We start from the raw sequence: 25,000 nt of genomic DNA on the forward strand, positions 1-25,000 counted from the left end.
TCGGTCAATCTAAATCTCACACTTGCTAACTATTAAGATAAAGAAAAAAAAGAGACACAAAGAAAGAAAGAAAGAAAAAAAGAAAAGAAAAGAAAAAAGAATGGAAAGAAAAGAAAAGAAAGAAAAAAGAAAAGAAAAGAAAACAAAACAAAACAAAAGAAAACAAAAGAAAAGAAGGAAAGAAAACAAAAGAAAAAGAAAAATAAACGAAAAGAAAAGAAAAGAAAAGAAAAGAAAAGAAAAGAAAAGAAAAGAAAAGAAAAGAAAGAAAAAAAAAAAAAAAAAAAAAAAAAAAAAAAAAAAAAAAAACTTAACATCCTATAAAAAATAACCTATAATTATATACATTAAGCCCTGCAATACAAGACACTACTAATCAAACTCACTATCCATGTGTTGTGGCAATAGAGTGACGAATGATTGTATTCAAAAGTAATAAGACATACTATCTCATGTCAGGAAAATATAAATAATATATGTGAAAAATATAACACATTATCGCCACATTATAAAAACACAAAAAATAATAACAACACCCAAGAAAACAATAGCAACAAACAACAACAATTCCCAGAACAATTAAAACTATAATTATAACAATAACCATAATAGTAATGATAATAACAATAATAATAACAATAATAATTATAATAATAATAATAATAATAATAATAATAATAAAATAATAATAATGATAACAATAATATCAACCATATTATCAATAATAATCACAATAACAGCAGCATTAGTAGCAATAATAAGAAAATAACAGTCTCAGTATTAATAATAATAACAATAAAACAAGTAATCATAATGACAATCACAATGACAGTAATAATAATAATAATAATAATAATAATAATAATAATAATAATAATAATAATAATAATAATAATAATAATAATAATAATAATAATAATAATAATAATAATAATAATAATAATAATAATAATAATAATAATAATAATATTATTATTATTATTATTATTATCATAATGGTTATAATAATTATAACAATTATAATAATAATAATAATTATTATTATTATTATTATTATCATTAATAACATCAACATGAAAATAATAAAAAAATAATGATAATAATAATAATAATAATAATAATAATAATAATAATAATAATAATAATAATAATAATAATAATTACAATAATAATAATAATAATAATAATAATAATAATAATAATAATAATGATAATGATAATAATAATAATAGTAATAATTATAACAGTAATAATAATAATGATAATAAAACTATTAATAATAATAATCATAAAAAATAATAACAATAATAATAACAATAATCAATAAAAACAAAAACAATAATAATGATAACAATAAAAATTACAATAATAAAAAATAATAATAATAACAATATCAATAATGATTACAATAATATTAATAATAACAATTGCAATAATAATTATAACAACAACAGCAACAACAACAATAATAATAACCATAATAGTACTGATAATAAAACATTAATAAAAATCATAGAAATACTAACAATAGTAACTATTAAATAACAGTAATAAAAACAATAATAATAACAGCAACAATAATAATGATAATAACAATAACAACAACAACAAGAGAACACTAAGGCTGGTCTTGAAATACATTCAACAACTCACAAATGCCAAAAAAACAACAACCAAAAAAACATCAGCTAGCAGTCAAGCCTTTGATTAATTATTATTCATCAAAGTTACTTCTAAACTTAATCTAATTCTCAATCAAGTTCGAAGAATTTGCTAAGGTTAAAGCCGTCAGTTGGTGCGTTTAGCGTGATCAGTGCTTTCATAGTCTACAACAATGAACTGCGGGAAAATCTGTGATAATGACATGTAATAACTAAACCAATATGAAAAAAAAAATTAAGGTAACACAAAGGTAACATTGTGTTGCTTCTTGGATATTTTCTGTACATTGTGAGAAAAAATAGGCTACCATGTCATTACTTCTACTGAAAATAAAAGCATTAGATAATGATGATCATGATAATAGTATTGACAATAATAACAACAATGACAAAGATGATAACAGTATTATCAATAACATTAGCATTGATAATGATACTAATATTCACTATCATTGTTGTAATCATCATCATCATTACAGAAAAATAAACAAAAACACAAGAATACAAAGGAAAAAAACGCAACTTCCAACAAACAATCACAGACCATACATGAATGTTACTTCCTGCACAGCAAGCAGTTAATTTATGCCCAGTGTGCGAAAAGTGTACTGTGGCTTCTCGCAAAAGCTTTAAGTGGCGTTACTTTAGCTGCAAGTTCTCCCAAATCATCAGCCCTTCATTTGATTCTTGAATATTCATATATAAAATTCATACACACATGCACATCACAAATTACAACAATCTCCAAAAGACAACAGTGCACAGCAAAATTTCTTAGAAGTGTGCATTAATTACTGAGTTGAACATTCTAAGTGTTGTGTATTCTACCTGGTATGACTACTGATATTATTACCATCAAGATTCAAGAGTGTTCTATAAGATACACAGCAGGAGAATATGATACTGAATCTTTGCTAATTATATATATATATATATATATATATATATATATATATATATATATATATATATATATATATATATATATATATATATATATATATATATATATATATATATATATATATATATATATATATATATATATATATATATATATTCTATTTTTAAATAATACAGAAGAGGTTCATCTATATATAAATAGATTTGAACTGAAAATCATGTTACACCAAGTAGAATATACATAATGAAAGATTTACATTACAAACGACAGTCCTAGACTCTACAGCAAGTACTGAATGCAACGATTCCTCAAACATCCTCAGGTCAGGCACCTGTGCTTTGCTAATGCGACTCTTGAATGGAGAGAATGTGGCCGAAGAGCTGGAATCTGTTCTGCGGTGTCTGTTGGGGAAGTTATTGTCTTTGGGTTAAGAAAAAAAGAATAAAAATACATCAAGAATTCACTATTTTCATTAATAAGCACATTTCTATCCTTTTTCTTTTCCAGAATCTTTTTTTTTTAGTTTCTCTTTTGCAATCATTCATCTATAACATTTTAAGGATAGCTCAGTGGCTTCTTAGATCATGACAACTTTGCTTTCCCTTTATTCTCTATGTAATCTTGGATACATTCATATGAAAAGACATGCAAATGTCAATTAAACTTTCTTTTTCTTACCACAAATCTTTACTACTACATAGTGAAGGGCATAATCACACACTGCATGAGTTTTTAATAAACACATCTATAAATCTTCTTCCATATTAATTTTTTCTAAACAATTCTTAAATAATTTATTACAAATAATAAATTTTATAAATGTGATTATCACGTGCTACTCTCAAAGCAACAAAATATATCAGGGTAAGAAATTCCTCTGTGCAAATACCATTTCTTTACTTAGGGAATGGTAATTCACCGTTTTATTGCTTATCTGTCTTTTTAAAACTAACTCATCTAATAGCTTATCTCTTTTTTTAATGTAATGTTTCACCTATTTCTAAGAAGTTTAAAATTCATCTCCTATAAATGAAGGCAAGCTATTCACTGACCCTTTAGCAAAAAATGTAATTTAGTAAATCTAATGTATAATATACAATGGTATATAGTCTTTCCATAACAACAGATATGCAGGCAATGCCAAAAAAAAAAAGACTCCTTGCTTTAGACAGACCTAACCAATCAGAAAAAAGGTTCCCCACTTTCCTTTGTAAATAAGATGATTAGAAGGGAGGCTTTGCACTGTAAAACATTCCTATTTAGAAAGTAGTTTGGAAGATGCGATAGTGTCCCTTGTGTTATGTAACATCCCTAGAAAGATAATAATACACAACAGGCCTCTAGAAATATGTTCTATCCACAAGAATGATTATGCTATAAGACATGTTCTTCTAAGAGTCTTCACAACATTAGTTCAATAACTATCAATCAAACCCACATTTACTTTGGTAATTAATAAACCTGTTAATGGTACCATCAAAATCCTTGAAATGAAACAGAAAGAGAAAATAAATCTATAGTCAGTGATATCACCTTTCATATTAAACCTAAATGGAAGTGTAATTGATGGTGTGGAAGTGCAAGTGTGGATGGGTGGTGTGGGTATGTATGGAGGAGGAAGGTGAGAGAGAGAGAGAGAGAGAGAGTGAGAATGAGAGAGTGAGAGAGTGAGTGAGAGAGAGAGAGAGAGAAAGAGAGAGAGAGAGTGTGAGTGTGAGTGTGAGTGTGAGTGTGAGTGTGAGTGTGAGTGTGAGTGTGAGTGTGTGGTATGTGTGTGTCTGTGTGTCTGTGTGTGGTACGTGTGTGTCTGTGTGTGGTACGTGTGTGTCTGTGTATGGTACGTGTGTGTCTGTGTATGGTACGTGTGTGTCTGTGTATGGTACGTGTGTGTCTGTGTGTGGTACGTGTGTGTCTGTGTATGGTACGTGTGTGTCTGTGTGTGGTACGTGTGTGTGGTACGTGTGTGTCTGTGTGTGGTACGTGTGTGTGGTACGTGTGTGTCTGTGTGTGGTACGTGTGTGTCGTACTTGTGTGTCTGTGTGTGGTACATGTGTCTGTGTGTGGTATGTGTATGTCTGTGTGTGTCTGTATGTGGTATGTGTGTGTCTGTGTGTGGTCTGTGTGTGTCTGTGTGTAGTATGTGTGTGTCTACGTGTGGTGTGTGTGTCTGCATGTAGTATGTGTGAGCCTGCGTGTAGTGTGTATGCCTGCATGTAGTGTGTGTGTTTGCGTGTAGTGTATGTGTATGTGTGGTGTGGTGTGGTGTGGTGTGGTGTGGTGTGGTGTGGTGTGGTGTGGTGTGGTGTGGTGTGTGTGTGTGTGTGTGTGTGTGTGTGTGTGTGTGTGTGTGTGTGTGTGTGTGTGTGTGTGTGTGTGTGTGTGTGTGTGTGTGTGTGTGTGGTGTGTGTGTGTGGTGTGCGTGTGTGGTGTGCGTGTGTGATGTTCATCTGTGTGTGTGTGTGTGTGTGTGTGTGTGTGTGTGTGTGTGTGTGTGTGTGTGTGTGTGTGTGTGTGTGTGTGTGTGTGTGTGTGTGTGTGTGTATGTGTGTGTGTGTGTGTGTATGTGTGTGTGTGTATGTGTGTGTGTGTGTGTGTGTGTGTGTGTGTGTGTGTGTGTGTGTGTGTGTGTGTGTGTGTGTGTGTGTGTGTGTGTGTGTGTGTGTGTGTGTGTGTGTGTGTGTGGTGTGTGTGTGTGTGGTGTGGTGTGGTGTGGTGTGGTGTGGTGTGGTGTGGTGTGTGATGTGATGTGATGTGATGTGGTGTGGTGTGGTGTGGTGTGGTGTGGTGTGGTGTGGTGTGGTGTGGTGTGGTGTGGTGTGGTGTGGTGTGATGTGCGTGTGTGGTGTGCGTGTGTGGTGTGCGTGTGTGGTGTGCGTGTGTGGTGTGCGAGTGTAGTGTCCATCTATGTGTGTGTGTGTGTGTGTGTGTGTGTGTGTGTGTGTGTGTGTGTGTGTGTGTGTGTGTGTGTGTGTGTGTGTGTGTGTGTGTGTGTGTGTGTGTGTGTGTGTGTGTGTATGTGGAGTGTGTGTGTGTGTGTGTGTGTGGAGTGTGGGGGTGGGTATGGGTGTGTATGTGGAGTGTGTGTGTGTGTTTGTGGAGTGCGTGTGTGTGTGTATATGGAGTGTGTGTGTGTGTGTTTGTGGAGCGCGTGTGTGTGTGTTTGTGGAGTGTGTGTGTGTGTGTTTGTGGAGTGTGTGTGTGTGTGTTTGTGGAGCGTGTGTGTGTGTGTTTGTGGAGTGTCTGTGTGTGTGGAGTGAGAAAGTGTTTATTTGTCTGCTTGTTTGTTTGTTTGTGTGTGTGTGTGGAAAAGATCCTATTACAAACACTCAATGCAACATTTCTTGCCGATATGAAAATACAGTCACAGCTCAAGCATCCGAAAATTAAATTTTTATGCCCTGGAAAACAAAAAAAACACTTGCCAATATTATATAAAAATAAACAAATATACAAGCAGCAGTGACATACATAGTCAGATGTAACAGACAATATTCATCACTGCCACCTCTCATATTTGGTTGTTCAAACACGACTGAAAATTGTTTCATACGCTTTTCACAACACTCGGGGCACAGTTGACCCCAAGGATGCCATGGTGCAATACATTCCTACGCACATGCTGCGACTCTCATACTGCTGTTACTATTTTTTTTCCTGTTTTTTTTCTTATTTCATTTTTTTATTCCTTCATTCTTATATCAAAGATTCATCTTACTGTTTTATTTATGATTCCTCATATATGTCACTTACATTTTATGCATGCTGTGTCTCATTCCTTTGCAAATTAACAAATTACATCTTTTGCATGTTTCTTATGATGCTAATACATTATCTAGTTATTTCTAGAAGCTTCTTTCATTAACCTATCAGCTAATCTAAATAAAATAACATAGTATTGGTTTGTAAGAGAATTCTTAAAAAGTGCCAAAAATGAACACTGTGTTTAAAACAACAGTAGTTAAATCAAACAAAACCACATATCAAGCACAAAATAAAAAAATGAAAAAATAAAATCTACATAAATACATATATATATATTGAAAAAAAAAAAAAATCTCAAAATATATCAACAAAAAAATCAAATAAAGAACAGTGAAAATTACATAAAAAAAAAAATCAATCTATCACTGTACTTTCCTTATTCACTAAAAATAAAAATAGCTTATTAACACACAAACAATATATCAATGCAAAAATAAACAAAATTATAATACCTGCTTTTCCCTGGAGAGCTGCCAATTGGAGAGAGAATTTTGTAATATCTTTACTCATTCAAAATATAAGAATTATCCTTATTAGTAATACAAATCAAAATGTAAAAAAAAAAAACATACATTTTCTGTATCACAAAATAATGTCAAATCAGGACACAGAAATGAAAACAAGGGAAAATCGGACTACCTTAGAACCGAGTACCATATCATCATAATCCTCGTAATTAAAGATACATAAATACATAATATCAAATGAATACCATATTGCTTATCTAGCCTTTAAAATACCCAAAAACAAAGCAATGAACAGAGCAGAGACCAAATGCAATCAAAACCTACAATAATAGATAAAAAAGAAAAATAACATGTCATCAACCCAGGTCAAACTTTTTAAAAATTTATATTCCTATAAAATACTCCTTTAAAAGATTCCTCCACTTTTCACATCACATGATGGATCTCCTTCATGAGTCAAAAAAAAAAAAAAAATAATAATAATAATAATAATAAAAAAAAAAAAAAAATAATAATAATAATAGATGAAAGTAGTAGAATCAGAAAGAGAAAGAAACAGAGGCAGAGAAAGAAAGAATGATGAGGATAAAGAGGAAGAGGAAGAAGACAAAAGCAAAGACAAAGAAAGAGAACCATAGAATGAATGCATTCTTTATAACTGCATGGTTGCAGGCCAAGAAAATTTTTTAAGATTTCACAGCAACAATCACAAATTCCTTGTGCTATATTTCAGGTCTCTAACCATCAACTTGGAACCCTTTAAAGAATGAATTAAGCAATCAAACACAGACCTCTCATTCTGTCAGAGATGATCTCATGGGCTGATGCTTTCTATTTTGAACACACAGGCTAGTGGTTAGTGCAGTCTACGAGTGGGGTCTTCAGTCCATTCCAGAATATTAAATCTGATCAGAGTAAAATTCGTCCTGACATTATGGCCATTGCATGCCATGTAATTCTTCAAACTGCATGGCACTAAGCTTTCCAAAAAGCCCAAGATATTAGTCCATGGTTCCCCATCTGTGCTTCAGATTTATATTATTTGAGATTCATGACTAATAGACTTACACTACTCTGCCACTTTAGTTTATTACGAATTACATTAGCCAATCAGTGAATATTCTTCTTTCTGACTAAAACCTTATATGAGAAAACAAAATCACACACATGTAACTCTTGAAGCAATCGTACTGTGACAAAAATGCTCGAATCACTAATGGAGAATCCTGGCTAAAACCTGCTCTATATATCTCATTTCTAAAGTAATATCCCCCCCCCAAAAGAAGAGATATAATAATAAAAAATAAAAAACAAAAATAATATCAATAAAGATAATAATGTCTTTTTGTTTCTTGTAATCAACAGATTCTTATGTAAACTCAGAATAATACCTATTAGAAACAACAGTGAAAATACTAGTATCGAGACCAAAAACATCCCAATACTGAAACATCCTATAGATTCTTCAGGCAATAAATCCAGAGTCTCACTTCACATACATATTTGGCATGCACTTTTGTTTCCACTAGTGTGCCTTTACATGTCTGCTTCTGCATGCTGAGTTTCTGCACAATTTCATACTTATATCAGTCACTAAATATCAAATGGTCACAGATTACTACCATTAGTTCCATTATGCAAGTATATATATATATATATATATATATATATATATATATATATATATATATATATATATATATATATATATATATATATATATATATATATATGCATATGTATATATGCATATGTATATATGCATATGTATATATGCATATGTATATATGCATATGCATATATATATATATATATATATATATATATATATATATATATATATATATATATATATATATATGCCAATTAATATATACATATAATTATTCAACACAACTGACAGGTACATTCACTAGAAAAAACATCTTTACTTGAGAGCAGATGAAACTGAAACAATGGGTTGGAGTTGATCCAAAGTGGTTGGTACTTCTTGATTTCAAAGCTCAGAACAGGTGAAGCTTCATAATGTGTTTTAATTGCAATGGAAGCCTCATAGACAATCTATAATGCAATAAATGTGCTTTACTCTGAGGTACTATAAATTGAAATATGGAGACAATTAGATAATCCAAAGCCAACCATATCCCTATACGTGAAAATCCTGGATGAGGTGTTTCTACCATCAGTGAGGGCCATGGCGTTCCCCGAGCTGGAGCCATTTTACCTTGTTCAGGACTGTTAGAAACTGCTGGGTTGTTTGGGTGGATGTTGGGCCTGGCAGATTTATGAGGTCTGCCTATGTGGATATCCTAGGCAGGGTGTTTATACCGTTGGTAATGGCCATGGTGTTCTCTGAGCTGAAGCCATTTTACCTCATCCAGGATAACAGTCCTATCAACACCAGCAGTGTCATGACGGAAAGATTGTGGCAACACCGTAAGATTATGAGGTGCCACATCCACCCCAAATCACCAGATCTTAATTTCAATTTCATTAAGAATGTCTGAGTAGCTATGGGCTACCCAGACATACCAGCAATCTTCAGATCATCAATGCCCAAGCAATTATGGCTTGGGAGCAATTGCACATTGCACCCAGATGCCAGTTAACACGGGTGATATTGGCATCCATTCCACATGGATTTGCCAGCGTTTGCTAAGCTGGTGGGGGCAATGCGAAATATTAAAAGTATTATACATTTCAAAACCCTTAATTTTTCTTCTTCAATCTAATTGTATTGTCAGACGTCATCATCACTGCCATGGAATTTAATCAGTACTTACATTATCTGCATCATATGTAATATAATGTGAGCAAGGATACCAATAACAGGTCAAGTTCATAGCACTTTTTCCCCACTGCTTTCATCATTGTATTATATTGTTAATTCATAAAACGTAAAGATACTTTTTTTAGGGAGTATACACCAATATCCTAATACTCTCAAAACTCAATATTCTTAAAATATCTATTCCTTACACATATATACTAATACTCTCAAAACCATATCTATTTCTTATCTACCATGAAATAAATCCACTGCATTGAAATCTCCACAATAAAGGTATTTCTAAATGAGAAACTCATATTACAACCAATTCTGTGGAACGGTCACCACTGTGTTATTACTGATATTCTTGTGCCTTATCACATCTTCATAAATGCTTACATCAAACAAACAATTGCAACAAATAAAAGAACATACATAAATTCTTGTCTTTTCTCACTTGATTTTTTTCTAAGTTAAGAATGCATTTAAACAAATAAAAAAAAATTACTTTCATTTGATTGGAAAATAACAGAAAAAATGATGCAACCAGAGCATGCAGTTCCCAGAATAACCACTCACCACATAACCCACATTTGAGGTATTATTCTTTAACCACATCCACGCAAAATCAAAGCTAGGATGATGCTTCAAGGAAGAGGTATGAAAGTAATCCATTGTATTTAGTATCTTGTAAACAAAACATCCACTTGAAGATCTTAGTATTTACTCGGATCACTGAGCAGTTGTTGCAAATAGAAATGGGTTGAAACACCTATTCAAGTACTAAACAATAACCATACAAGCCGTGGAATAAAGTAATAATGCTATATACAAGGTTTAGATCCAGCATTTGTATCTGTGGGTCAAAAGATGTATCCCTTATTATCATTTTTTTCTACCCAAATTATTATTTTTCCTTCCTTTTCCTAAAACCTACCAAATTTTCCAATCACATTTTGTTAAAGATTTTTTCTTTATCTTACTTTGTTCAGTGAATACTAAATATGCAAAACAAACTTAGTCTAATTCTCAATTACAGCAACAATCTAAAAAAAAGACGGACATTACTTACTTGGTTGCATTTTTTTGGTAACCTTGGGAGCTTCTTGTCCCACATAGGTGAGCAAAATACTGAAAGAAGAGATGGAAAAAATATCTTTATGGCAGGACCATACTGGAACAGCTATAATATTGTGAGCCTGTAATTAGTTTTACAGTCAGCTTAAAGAAATAACAATAAAACAGTAAGAACTACACCAAAGTTTAGTAATCATATATGATATGAATTTGGAATAACTGTTTTCACAATCTTGAATGAAATGGCAGGTCTTACCATATCTACAAATCAAGCAGATTATCAAACTTTCAAAACACCACAAATTACAGGATCTGTGCTCTCATTAATGGTACAGTAAAAACACTGGAAGTAAGTAGAAATAACTCCACATCTCCCTAGCAAATATTGATTAATATCTAATACTGTGCAGATTCATTGTTATCCTTATTTTAAATATATACATATTTTTTCTTAATGACCTAATCATCTAAGGCTTCTATATAAGTGTTTCACTTCTGAAGTTTCAATTAAAAAATCCAAGTACCAATAAGGAATCCATCTAATCATTTATATGACTTAAATAATTCCCTATATCCAAGTCATCTAAGCTACCTACACAACTACATGGATAGTCTCCTTACCGCATGACTGTGCATGAACAGAGGCAGATATTCTCTCTCTAAGAGATTATAAGCATGTTCGTATGCCTGGAAGAGTGGTCGAGTTGTGCGTAGTTTCACTATGTCCCCCACTTCCCCATGCACAACTGGAAAAGGAGGTTTATAATGTAAATTGCTGATGATTTGATTTTATCTCATTATATCACTCAGACTGAAAATACAAAAGTAAAATACCAAGATATTGTTCTTCTGTAAAAAAAGAAAAGATAGAAAGAGAGAGAGGAGGAGAGGGGGAGAGGGAGGGAGGGGGAGAGGGAGGGAGGGAGAGACGGAGGGAAGGAGGGAGGGAGGGAGGGAGGGAGGGAGGGAGAGAGGGAGGGAAGGAGGGAGGGAGGGAGGGAGGGAGGGAGGGAGGGAGGGAGGGAGGGAGGGAGGGAGGAAGGGAGGGAGAGGGAGGGAGGGAGGGAGAGAGAGAGAGAGAGAGAGAGAGAGAGAGAGAGAGAGAGAGAGAGAGAGAGAGAGAGAGAGAGAGAGAGAGAGAGAGAGAGAGAGAGAGAGAGAGAGAGAAACTTACTTTCTCTTATATGTGAAACTATATGTGATGGGAAGTTGATCCTGTCAACAGCTGACGACACCATGTACGTGTGGTAGAGTTCTAAAGCCTCGTGATGGAACTGCTCAAGTTGCTCTGGGGTCAAGTCAGGGTCCAGGATGTGGCGGTTGAAGTCCTCTAAAAACAGGATATACAAATGAGTGAATGAGAAAATGCATCCCACCTTCAATACCCGTCCGTTCACTTTTATTCATTTTTACACAAAGGCAGAACATGGAATGAAATAGCACAGTTAAATGAGTCAACTCAGATTGACATAGGGTCCAATTACATGAGGTTAGGTGATAAGTATAATCATGGTTTGTAGGAAAGAGTATTGTAAGACTGTGATAAGTTAGCCACATACCAACAGCTAGACAGAACTGCAGAATATTGATAGCTCCTTCCTCCTTCAGGAAAGAGTGGAATAAATAAAGGAGATTTTGATCCTTCAGCACAGAAGACAGGTTGCTCCTCAAGACCTGAAAGATGTTATGTTATAAAGACTCATGTATATCGGTTAACATCAAAAAGAATAAATAAACAAATATAAATTCATTGACGCACTTCACACTTCTAAATAAAACAAAATAAATTATGCCAGTGCATGTCGTTTCTTCCAAGGATACCAAAACAAACAAATATATTCACTAAGGTATTACACAATTGAAAATAACACAGAACAAATGATAACAGGAACATAAAGAGTAATATAAAAATATTGCATACCTTCCAAATGAAACAAACAGTATTCCTCAACTATAGACAACGACAATAATGCTACCAGGTCCAAACTACAACACAAGGGCTCCTCTGAGACTTACGGAGTTGCGAGGGTGGGTATTGACTGAAGCAAAGTTCTTGAGCAGCAGGACCTCTGGCTCGGGCTTGTGAGGCAGCCAGGGTGATGAGTCCCGACTCAGCAGCAGCAGGAACAAGAGGTTGAGAGTGTCTGGGCTGGCCAAGAGGTCCATCGCTTGCAGAAGCAGCACCCGCCCTAACAGTTCCTCCAAGAAGGCTCGGGCCAGGCTGCGGGTTAAAATTGAGTCTTTCCATGTTTCTATACTATCTGCCAATTACACTTTCTATAAATCTTGTAAATCTTTAAATCTATCGAACTTCCTTAGATCATACAAACCTGCTAGCCTGGTACTTGGTCGGCAGCAAGTAGGGGATGACCGTGCCAATGACCCCCCTGAGGTACGCCGCCTCATCCTCCCTTGATTTAACTGCTCGGTGCAGCCCTCCACCAGCCTTCAAGTACTGGATGACAGCTGCCTCCTGAGATGTGTTCCCTCGCACACGTCGACCCCCTTCCACATAACTGTCCAGGTGGTTGATTAAGGTCGGCAGAAGCTTATCAATGATGATGATTGTCAAGTCGATCTGATGTAGAAAAAGAAACATCTATATATATACACACATACATAACTTTATATTGATAATTAAAATTCCGAAGATTTTTGTTATTTATTGAACACCTTCTCTTATCTGTAAAGCCAATCCTTAAACCAGGGATGTCAAACTCATGGCAAGCCAAATGTGGCCCTCATAATGGTCATAAATGGTCAACAAGGTGACAAGGAGGATCATTAACCTGTGAAATTGCAATTATCATCAATAGAACAGAAATTCATTAAAAAAAAAAAAGATTACATAATTCTACTAGTTGCAGCTATGAAACACAATAAATTTTATTCATGGATACATAATATCAGTTCCTAATAACATAATTCTGGGAAACCCAGATATGTATCTCAGTTAGTCTCAAGAGTGTAGCTGTAATGATTATTGGCCTAGAAGGGTTTTGAGATTTACGTTCCAGCCTTAAACATTAAGGACATATCATATTTCATACTAACATGTTTGCTTACACAATATGCCTGAAAATTATTTTGTTTTGTGTTATATTTCAGTCTCATCTTATATATTTGCATCTGTAGTACAAATTTCATAATATAACGGCCACAACAAGGAAACCCTCTACATACCTTTGAGAGTCTGCTGGCCAAAGAAGCAACAGCATATCTGATGATGTAGCGAATCTCATCAGCGAGCTGGTCGTGAATAGAAATTTCTCGGTACCAGCTGTACACATGGTGGTCCAGTGTTAGGTTCAACAACTGCATAGAAAATGAGGTTGGTTAGTAAGTAAATTAGTTTTTACTGAAATGGCTTACTTCTTGTTAAAAAAATATAAAACTTGAATGAAAAATGGTTACCTCTCTATAACAGATGTAAAAATGACTTATATTTTCAAGTAAACACTAAGGTCTGAAATGACATGAAACTTTTATTTTTAAAAATCATATCATCACGAAACTCTGACTTGAGAATCAACCAGTCAAACAAACCTCTTCCAAAGCCTCGTCTATGCTCTGTGGAACAGCGAAGTTGACATGTGCATGAGCCGAGACCTGCACGGCAGTTACTGGGTGCTGCCTCTGACAGCGCTCCCCCCCGCACACAGAGCATGACCTCGGAATTTCCCCCTTTGCACCTGAGTTCTCTGGGCCAGTAAAAATGGCCAAGAGGTTAGGGACTTGCTTCCCCTCACTGTAAAGCAAGGGTGCAATTAGATCAGTCTTAAAGGATTAGGCTCAAAAGGAATCATAGGTTGAAAACTTGGAAATCTGAGGCTTCTGAATTATCTTACAAGACTATTAGACTTATTTCTGACTGAAGGTTACCTACAGAGTAAAAACTGGAGAGTATTTCTAAAAAAACAATAAATGGGAAAAAATGTCATAAATCCATACAAAACACAAATATGAAGTGAAACTTATTCTAAGAATTGCTTAATATCACCCCTGTTTCCTTACCACAATGAAAGTTCTTCCAAACAGAATCACAGGACAAACCTGAATATGATGACAGGTAGAATTAACCCGCTGATGAAGGACAGGATTAGCAGGGCTCCTACAAGAAGACTGTGAAAGATTTTCTTTTTTTATTATATGGGAAAAAGAAAAGGTACACCAAAAAAAACATTATGGTTAGAGTGGAAAAAAAAAGTATGAACTATTTGATATATATACCATTCCAACACCTAATGGCTTCTCAACTTTGCATGAGAGAAAGAAAATACTACAAAGTAAAAAGAAATTTAATAACAATTATCCACATAGATAGGAGCATCATGAAATTCTTCCTCTAATCTAGTGTAATAGTATCTGAAAAAGTAAGGCATTTGACATCAGAATAATCATTAATACTTTTGATCCTTTCTCTGAATAATCATCATTATCATAAAAAATTAAAACATCAGATATTTAGATAAATCCTCTTGCAATATTCTGTTCAAGCCACTGAAATTGAACATTTTCTCTTATACATTCATCTCTTATTTGACAATTTTGTTACTACAAAGGATAAAATATGTTTTCTTAGGCACACAAATAATTGACAGTATTTTGGCATGGATATCGGGTGAGGATTAATAATGCAAAAACTTGCCAATAATAATAAATATACAGAAAGAAATATGAGAGACAGATCTCATCTTTATATAATATAAAATAGTAAATACTGCAACTGTACGCCTATAAAATAAAACTCTGATTTACTTTGTACATTCCGTGCCTTTTCTACCAATGAGCGACTAACTTACTTGGTTTAAGTTCAAACAAGATGTCTATGTTCTACATCATTCATTATTTGATTTGGAAATGTTACTGAGAAATGAAAGAAAGTAATATAAAAAATGTGCAACTATACCTGTCTTAGGTATAGTAGCTAAACCACTATCATACTACTGTGTGTAGTCAAACCATTATCATACCCTTGTGTGCTGGTAAATATTTTTCATATCAGTGTGCTTAGGTACACCATTATCAAACCATTGTTGGTAGGTATATCATTAACTATCTACATAGAAACTGAAGCCTATAAAAGAAATAAATACTACACAATATTCTTGTGTCAATATATTACTATGATTATCAAAAATCATTTAAAAGATATCAGTACAACAGAATTAGGCCTACTACATACCATTATCTACCAATAATTTACTACTTCTGTAAATTTTGAGCTTTTCATATTCATTTAATAACACTGCATATATTATCTATCATTTGACAGAATAGACAAAAAGGTTAACATATTTTGACATTTAATCAGTAAAGGCCTCCATCACCGATACCAACAACTCTGGTACTGATAAATTGATTGTGATGCATACTGTCCAGCTGTGTTACTTATTATCTACAGAAAACAATTATACCTGTCATCTTAGTAATAATGTAGTAGCAATTGATTCCTCTAAATTCCACACTCGTTGGTACTGGGAAAGACTAGCAAACCTCAATCACGCATTTCTGTACAGACCTGACCTTACAAATCGCCAATGATAGTCACTGTCATTACAAAAAAAACAGAATATATGTGGCGGAGGTTGGTTGGCCTGCAAATACACTTAACACGAAAGGTTTTGGTACCCAACATCTGGAGGGGATGTACCATATGTAATCCATATGTAATAATATGTATTACAATACTAATTCCTAGTATCATCAACATGGAGTTTTTGTATCAATATTTATCTAACATTACCATACTTTTAACTTAGTTTGTGACTCATAATACACTTAATTAATCAAGAGACAACTAATATTTCTACATCAGATGCTAAGCAACAAATTGAGATCCACTTCCCATAGACCTCAAAAGACCATATGATAAAAAAATATGGGACCTCAAATACAAAAACCAAATCCTCCACGCATTCAGCGTGATATATCACACAAGTAAAACAAACAGACAAAAACACACCCACACGAACCAAACGTCAATGACACAGATTTCCACATAAACACCACTTCCTCCATACGCCCTCACGCCCACCACCCAGGCCCTTCCCCATCCTCACCTGACTAGAGCAGAGACCACAATGCTCAGAAAAGTCACGAAAACGCATAAAAGCAGCACATTCCGGTCCCTTAGGAGGCCAGAAACCTTAATGTTCTCCGCCTCCATCCTGCGGCCGAGACTCCATCTTTTGTTTACGATCACAGGGCGGTTGGGATACTAAACCGAGCGAGCGGACGACTGCGACGGAGAGCGGCTGGAATGGATAGATTCATGTGCAAAGATTACATAATTAGGTAGTGTTGGGTTCATTTGCGAAGAATATATAACAAGCATATATATGTGTATATATGTTACAGGGAATACATGAAAGTAGGGATTACACGTAAACCCTGAAATACTCAGGGGTTTCACGTAATCGCTCTGACCATTGGCAAATATAGTGATTACGTGATATCTAAATAAAGAAAAAGATATATCCATAGATCAGTTTGTATAATACCATACAAATACATTGACCTCTAATGGTAAAATATATCTGCAGGAAACTATGAGATAATATTACATGGTCACAGATTACATGAAATTCCTGAAGATTTCAGGGCTTATGTGTAATCCCTGGTTTCACATATTCCCCGTAACATATATATGCACATGCATATGCAATGCTTGGATATATGTATGTATATAGAGACAGACACACATATGTATGCACACACACACACACACACACACACACACACACACACACACACACACACATACACACCCACATACACACACACATACACACACACACACATACACACACACACACATACACACACACACACACACACAGAAGAGTAAGATAAATATTGGAGCCCGTATCCCTTTATTCTCTATTTAGTGCCCCAGGGAAGGAAAAGTGCGCAACTTAAATCAGGGAATTACAATTTTTTACTTGTGACAGCGTGCAATTGATAAATATTTTCGAATATTTATGTATCACCTAAGGCTTTCCTTATTCTTTCCAAAATCTATCCAGTTAGCACAAACAACCAATTCAAAACAATAATTCTGTAATGGAGTTTGTAATATCGATTAAGAAGGGTTCGGTAACAGAAAAAAAGAAAATGAACATTAAAAAACATTAATATTCATTTTCCGTTGAACGAACATCTGTTAGAAGCAAGTGTTGGACACGGAGTCTGACCAGCGGACCAGATGGGGGAGTATTTTAATAAAAAAGCAAAATATCTATTCATAACATTTTTCTGGGTAATGATCCGTTTAGATTAAAAGTTTGGAAGAAAATCATTTTCATTCGTTTTCAGTATTTAATTTTTTTAGGGACGCTCGTTTCCCCTTGATTTTTTTTCCTTTTTTACTCTCTCTTTCCCTCCTCCCTTCCCTTCCTCTTGTTACTCTCCCTTTTCCTTTCCCCTCCACCTCTCCCCAATTATAATACATTTCTCAAAAAGAAATTTTTGAGTTTATATTGTCAAAGGTGAGATGTAACGTCACCTAATAATCAATTGAGGACTGACAGGTATATATCCCAACGCACTGAACACACCATGCATCCACACGTAATATTACCTCCACCAACGACTTTATGCGTTTGGTAGCGCTGGTTAGTTAGTTTGTTGGTTAGCAGGATAACTCAAAAAGTTATGAACATATTTTTTATGACTATATTTTACCAGAGGTGTGCCTTGGCCTACATTAGACGCCATTAAAATTTAGTGATGACCCGGATGCAGGAATTTTTAAAAGACTTGCATAATTACCCCCATTGCCTCGGTAATAGTGGTATCATAATTATCATTACCTTTATTATCTCTGCCAAGGAGGTTATGTTTACGGACGTCTCCAGTGTACTTGAGAAAGAGGTGATTTTAGTGTAATTCTTCAAGTATGAATATCATTATTGCACTACTTACCCCTTGAGAAAGAGCTGATTTTAGTGTAATTCTTCAAGTACGAATATCATTATTGCACTATTTACCCTTTTGCCTTGGCGGAGGTATGCGCCCTCTGAGTGCTTATGGTATGTACATGTAATTATGTTAAAACGTGCGCACTCATACTCATGTATGTAGTATATGCATGATGCACACGCGTGTATATGCAATGAGAGAAATTGTTGAAGAGTGAGAGAGAGAGAGAGAGAGAGAGAGAGAGAAAGATATTCGAATAATTTTGCAGGTTGTGTACTTAACTTTTTTCAGCCACGCGAAAATACCCTTTTCCCAAATCTCGCTTTTCCTTTTCGAGAAAAAATACCTAACTGCAAATAAGAGAGGCGGGGAGAGAGAGAGAGAGAGAGAGAGAGAGAGAGAGAGAGAGAGAGAGAGAGAGAGAGAGAGAGAGAGAGAGAGAGAGAGAGAGAGAGAAAGGGGACATGAGACTCTCATCTTCATTTTTCATATTATTTCATCACTTTTAACATGTTTTTTTTTTTTTTTCTACTCCACTCATTTGAGCATGGCAAAAGAAATCTCCACGCACTTATACCATACAAATAGATTAACATAAAGGTCTGTTTTCCGCCTGTAGTTAATCTTTTTCATTTTAATTCCATTTACGTATATTATCATCATTGCACATGAATATTAAACTTCTAAAATCGAGAACTGGCAACTCATCTTCTCGCCATCGTCCACGGACGTTTTCGGTGAAAGTGTGGGCCCGGGAAGTCCACGGACGTTTTCGGTGAAAGTGTGGGCCCGGGAAGTCCACGGACGTTTTCGGTGAAAGTGTGGGCCCGGGAAGTCCACGGACGTTTTCGGTGAAAGTGTGGGCCCGGGAAGTCCACGGACGTTTTCGGTGAAAGTGTGGGCCCGGGAAATCCACAGACGTTTTCGGTGAAAGTGTGGGCCCGGGAAGAAGAAAAACAGCCATTTCGGTCGCCTTTTCTGTGCTACTCTTTAGCCTTTGGACCTTACATGCTGATTTTCGACTTGGCAGCTGAGGTGGACATGAGCTAAAATTCAAACTTGTGGTTCTTGGTCATTACAAGACCACGCACGAGGTTGTGAACACCTGTCTGTCATATTTTATGGTAATGAGGTTAAATATCGTTGCGGTCGAGACACCCACCATACCTCCCCCCTCTACCCCCCCCCTCCCACTCTCCACTATACGGGTATCCCCTTCTCCACCTCTTCTAAGTGTACGTTGCATCCTCCCCTTTCTTTGTAATTTCTCTTTTCCCCGTTTTCCTTTTTTTCATTCTTCTTTTGTTTTCGTTTTTGTTTTCAAATCTTTCTTTGTTTTCAACCACAGTTGTCATTTCTCCATTCAACATTCTCCTCATCCTTATATATATCTCAGTGTTCTTTCGTTTCTCTCCAACTTTCTTCATTTCCCTTTCCAGCCCCCTTCTTCTTCTACCAAACCCCCTTCAGATATTTCCCCTCTCCTCGCCCCTATTCTCTTTACCCTTTATCCTTATTTTTCATCAATTTACCCCATTTCCCCTCACTTCCCCACATACCCCCCTCCCCCTTATCCCCTCACCTTGACCCCCACCCCCCCCCACACTCGGTCCACACACATGCTCGGTATAGCTTTTTCGGTCCGTCAGTCTGTCCAGTTCCTCCTCTGACTCCGGTATGACTATAGTGTTAGAAAATGCGCTTTATTTATACCGGAACCCTTGTTATGGCGTTCAGTACTGTTGTTTCGGCGTTATCACTGTTCAATGGGGGTGTTACTGAGATGCATAGACGGTCGTGGAATAAATACATAAATCGAGAAGGAGAAATAAGTGATTTTATTGTGTGGGAACTTGATAAAGGAAGAAAATTTAATGTTTTGTTGTTTCCGAATGAAGAGCTGTCTAATTTAACTCGAAACGACGTGTTTAACAGACCTTTTTTTTTTAATCAATTATTCATCTTTACAGTTATTCATTTGCTTGATTATTCATTTATTCATTTATCATTCAACAATTAATTTACAAAGTTGTTTTTATGGGTTGTATTCCATTTTTTCCACACACTTTACTGTCGACGGATGGAAGAAATCGCAGGAAAAGAGTCAGTGGAGATGACCATAATACGTACTGAATGAATAAATAAATAAAAAGAAGGAAGGAAAATGAATAAAGCAAGAAAGAAGGAAAATAAATAAATGAAGACTGAAAGAAGTAATGAAACTGAGTAAAAACTGGTAGATATAAAGACTCACAACCACGAAGGTCTTGAAACGGAAGAAAAAAAATGAGGAGAGAGGAACTGGGTACCGTCGCGAATCTACTACCTCGTCCACACTCACGAAGCCTCAAATTCCTAATGGTGCTGTCACACTAGCACTTGTTCCGTCAATTTTTTGACAATTTTATTTAACATAAATACAAACATTCTCGAATATAGCTCTTGATCTGACTATGCTTGGCTGAAAAAGTTGACGGAAAGGTTTCAAACGGAAACGATCATTATCGTCTGACTGGAGAATCGACAATTCGCTCAAAAATGGACAAAATTTCAGAAAAAAAAAAAAATGATGGAAAAAGTACTAGTGTGACGGCACCTTAACAGTGATGGGACTCCAGTATTTCTTTCTAGGCTTGTGATCAATGGTGGATTAACTGTACCTGTGTTTAGGGATTGTGAAATAGTGAAGTCTTGTAAAATTGAGAAAAAAATAGTCAAATAGAAAAATTGTGTGAATTAGTAAAACCTAGTAAAATTTAAAGAAGTGTGAAATAATAAAGTGTTGTAAAACTTTTTTTGTAAGAAAACGATTAAGAAAAAAAGGAAAAGAAAAGTTTCTCTCCGTAATTCGAAAGATAATTTGAGCAGTGTTACCAGAATTCCAACGCGCCATTTTCCCGTTTTCTTTAGTAACAAAATTAATTTTCATTAGACCTTTTAATCTCTTCAGAGAAATCTTTGTAATCGGTAATTTAATAATGTTATCGATGACAATGATGTTAATGATTATGATATCAATATTGACGAGATTAATAAAAAATACTTAATGAACAATAATGTTAATGATTATGATGACGAGATTAATAAGAATACATAATGACTAGTAGTAAGTGATAACAATTATTAATAGCATCGTTACCATTACTATTACCATTATTGTTCTTATTATTTTTGTTGTTGTTCCTGTTGCTATCATCATTATTATTATCCTTATTATGATCATTATTAATATCGGTATTATCTTTATCATCCTCATCATCTATATCATCATTACATCATTTTATTATCATTTTTTATGATCATGGTCATTATGATAATAATGATTATCATTATCACTTATCTTTATTATTATTATCATTATTATCATCATTATCATTATATTCACCATTATCATAATCATTATTATTATCATTAGATTTATTATTGTTATTATTACTATTATCATAATCATCTTTATTATCATAATCATTATCATGGTTGAAATCATTATTATCCTCATTATCGTTATCATCATTATTATTATAATCGTCATTGTTATCATTATCATTCATTATCATTTTTTAAGCATCATTATAGTTATTATTATTATTAAAGTTACTATCATTATCATCCATTATCACTGTCATTACCATTATTACAATTACTAATTATCATAATCATTGTTAATTTTATCATTATCATCATCCTCATCAACGTCAATGTAATTGCTGTTATCATACTGACAATAATGTTGCTAATAAGGTGATGATGATGATGATGATGATGATGATGATAATTGATAATAACAATGATAATGATGATATTTTTACGAACTAATACAGAAACTACTAATATTACTGATATATTGCCTCTTTTGTTAATAATGTTGATAATGAAGATGATTGCAATAATATCTGGAGGCACTTGGAGCGCGCATACCTCCGCCAAGGCAATGGGGTCACTGATACAATAAGAATATTTGCACTTGGTGATTTACATAAGAATGATTAATTATTATTATTATAATAGTAATAATGATGATAATAAAGTAATAATAATGATATTGATAATTAATTATTATTATAATAATAGTAATAATGATGATAATAAAGTAATAATAATGATATTGATAATAGTAATACTACTAATAATCATTATTATAATAATAATTATGATAATAAAATGATTATAATACTACTACTAATAATCCAAGCGCCAAAAAGTTGAAGTTGTCCATATCTTGCAATTTTAATGAATCTAAAAATATGTTCATAACTTCAAGACTTATACTGCTAACCAACGTACAAACTAACTAACCAACGCTACCAAAAACATAACCGAAGTAATAAACATATTTGAAGTAATAATATTAAAGAAGTAATAATGAGAGTAGCATTCACAACCAAAATATGAACGAAAGAATGATAATAATCACTGATAACATCAATCAAAACGATAATTCTGATATTCATACAAATATTCAAAATAAGAACACCATGAACAGTCACAACGAAAACCAGTAAAAGTGATAAAAAAAAAGTATAGCGATTTAAATTGATAAAAATTCTCTCTTGAATGCTGTCAGCTGTAATAACAAACTCCCATACAGGAAATTTGAAATGTGAAATCACCCGCCCATCAGTAATATATCTTTCTGAAGATCAGTGACCACAATATTAAGTAGAAAAAATGTGTAACGTCCCTTGAACTGAACTGGGATAGACGATTATGGTGTAAAAAGGTTAAAAAAACGGCCTTTCCACATAACTATCACCGTGTTTACAACCCCCTCGCGACAATGGTAGGGAATCGCTGCAACCTCCACCGCCTGTTCACGACGTTGCTCTTGATCTCAACGTTGTCCCTGGTGTTCGTGGTCAACTTCTACGGTTTCGTCCTCGAGGTGAGACAAGACCCGAACCCCCAACACAGCAAGGCGGGAGATAAAGATGATAGCGAGAAGGCGGTTGGCAAGAAATCACTGTCTGACGCGGAGGAGGCCCTCATGGGTGCGTACGGCGGAAAGGACGAGAAACCTAGACAAATCCAGGGGCAGGGCGAGGCAAAAGCTCAGGTCCAACAGCCTCCAGAACCACAGGGGAAAGTCCTTGAACCACCGGCGAAGACCCTGGAACCATCGGAGTCACAAGCACAAGTTCCTGCGCCTCCAGAACCTCCTCCTCCGATGACAAAGAATGTACCACAGCCTCCAGAACTGAAACCGGAACCCCCAAAGACACCAGAGAAAACCCTCAAGCCCCCAGAAGTTGTAGAGAAAACCTCCGAAAGAAAATCGAATCTGACAACACTGACAACACGACAGACGAGCGCCCAAAAGTCAGCCACATCGAAGCCGAAATCCGTAGCGGAGTGGATTAATAAATCGGCTAACTGTCTCCCTCTGCCGAAGAACTTCCACATCGATCCCGTTCCTCAGGAAGGTACGTGTTTCTGTTTTAGATGATCCTGTCCCTAAAATACCGTATTAGGGAAAGCTTTAAAACACCTCCATCTGTAAAATAAGCATCTGCCAAAGTAAAAGACTCGCTGAATATTAGGGCTTGCATGACTTGCAAACATGAGACACATTAAATCATTCGTGAATAATCATTTCAAGGTTTATCAAGCGCGGAATAATATGGAAACACCAGCTAACTTAATCAGTGAGAACTAGCAAAAGATAACTTGTTAAATGCACCTTTTCACTGAACTGTCAGATATATGGATTCTTATTCGATCTGGTACAGAGAAACACAACTACAGTAACAGGAAAAAAAATCTTTAAAGTTATTAAACTTTATTTTTGGAAGGAGGGTCCGTTGGTCCATTTTTTTTTTTATACGTCTCTTAGCGAAGAAATGTACAAAACACTATCACCTTAGACGAAGAATTAAAAACGGATTTCTGATTCATTATAATTCTAAACAACACATTATTGGCTTTAATCATGGAAGAAAAAATCTGAACAATTGCATAAAATATCCAAAAGATTTGTTTACTATAGAAAAATAAAACGACATGCTGGTAACAAACCATAAACACATTTCCATTAAAACCATATCTCTGCATATTTCAGCATCACCTATTATAATTATTAATATTATTCTTAGTGTTATCATTGTTATTATCATTATCACTCATCAGTATCATCATTTTTATTATTGTCCTTATTATCATTAATATTGCTGTCGTTATTATTGTCATTATTATTAGTTACCATTATTATCATTATTGTTGTTGTTATTATTATTTTTATTATATCATTATTATCAGAACGACCAAGCAGTCTTAAGTGTGAATCTGCATCAGATAACCACACAGGAGAACAAAACTTAAAATGAGGCAGAATAAAAAAGAAGCATCTACAAGTAATTTTTCATAGATTTTCTTGTACTTGCGAATGATGCCTTAGTTGAAATTTCCCGGGCCATATTCCTAATATGCAATTCAAATGTAA

At 34.5% G+C, this 25,000-nt stretch overlaps 2 protein-coding genes across 7 annotated transcripts in view; one reads left to right on the top strand and one right to left on the bottom strand.

The window, feature by feature from the left end:
* The window catches only part of LOC113800944 (sorting nexin-14), a 26,511-nt gene extending 9,649 nt beyond the window's left edge, over window positions 1-16,862 (bottom strand). For 2 of the 6 annotated variants that reach the window (XM_027351759.2, XM_070143466.1), the window contains exons 1-11: window positions 16,704-16,862; window positions 14,695-14,763; window positions 14,188-14,389; window positions 13,825-13,956; window positions 12,972-13,219; window positions 12,658-12,862; window positions 12,201-12,315; window positions 11,816-11,971; window positions 11,263-11,387; window positions 10,637-10,695; window positions 6,780-6,797 (exon numbers count right to left, since the gene is read on the bottom strand). In XM_027351759.2, coding sequence (XP_027207560.2) covers window positions 6,780-6,797; window positions 10,637-10,695; window positions 11,263-11,387; window positions 11,816-11,971; window positions 12,201-12,315; window positions 12,658-12,862; window positions 12,972-13,219; window positions 13,825-13,956; window positions 14,188-14,389; window positions 14,695-14,763; window positions 16,704-16,810 — 1,436 coding nt within the window. In that variant the 5' untranslated portion in view covers window positions 16,811-16,862. Of the gene's footprint in view, window positions 1-2,896; window positions 2,967-6,779; window positions 6,798-10,636; window positions 10,696-11,262; window positions 11,388-11,815; window positions 11,972-12,200; window positions 12,316-12,657; window positions 12,863-12,971; window positions 13,220-13,824; window positions 13,957-14,187; window positions 14,390-14,694; window positions 14,764-16,703 lie in introns of all 6 variants that reach the window. The other 4 variants (XM_027351760.2, XM_070143467.1, XM_027351761.2 and 1 more) reach the window with 3 other exon arrangements.
* Window positions 16,863-20,224: 3,362 nt separating this feature from the next.
* Window positions 20,225-25,000, top strand: part of LOC113800943 (galactoside alpha-(1,2)-fucosyltransferase 1) — a 22,771-nt gene continuing 17,995 nt past the window's right edge. Inside the window, exons 1-2 of the mRNA XM_070143476.1 lie at window positions 20,225-20,239; window positions 23,129-23,984. Coding sequence (XP_069999577.1) covers window positions 23,342-23,984 — 643 coding nt within the window. The 5' untranslated portion in view covers window positions 20,225-20,239; window positions 23,129-23,341. The remainder of the gene's footprint in view (window positions 20,240-23,128; window positions 23,985-25,000) is intronic.

This window comes from Penaeus vannamei, chromosome 30, assembly GCF_042767895.1.
Source record: "Penaeus vannamei isolate JL-2024 chromosome 30, ASM4276789v1, whole genome shotgun sequence".
Classification (NCBI taxonomy): domain Eukaryota; kingdom Metazoa; phylum Arthropoda; class Malacostraca; order Decapoda; family Penaeidae; genus Penaeus; species Penaeus vannamei.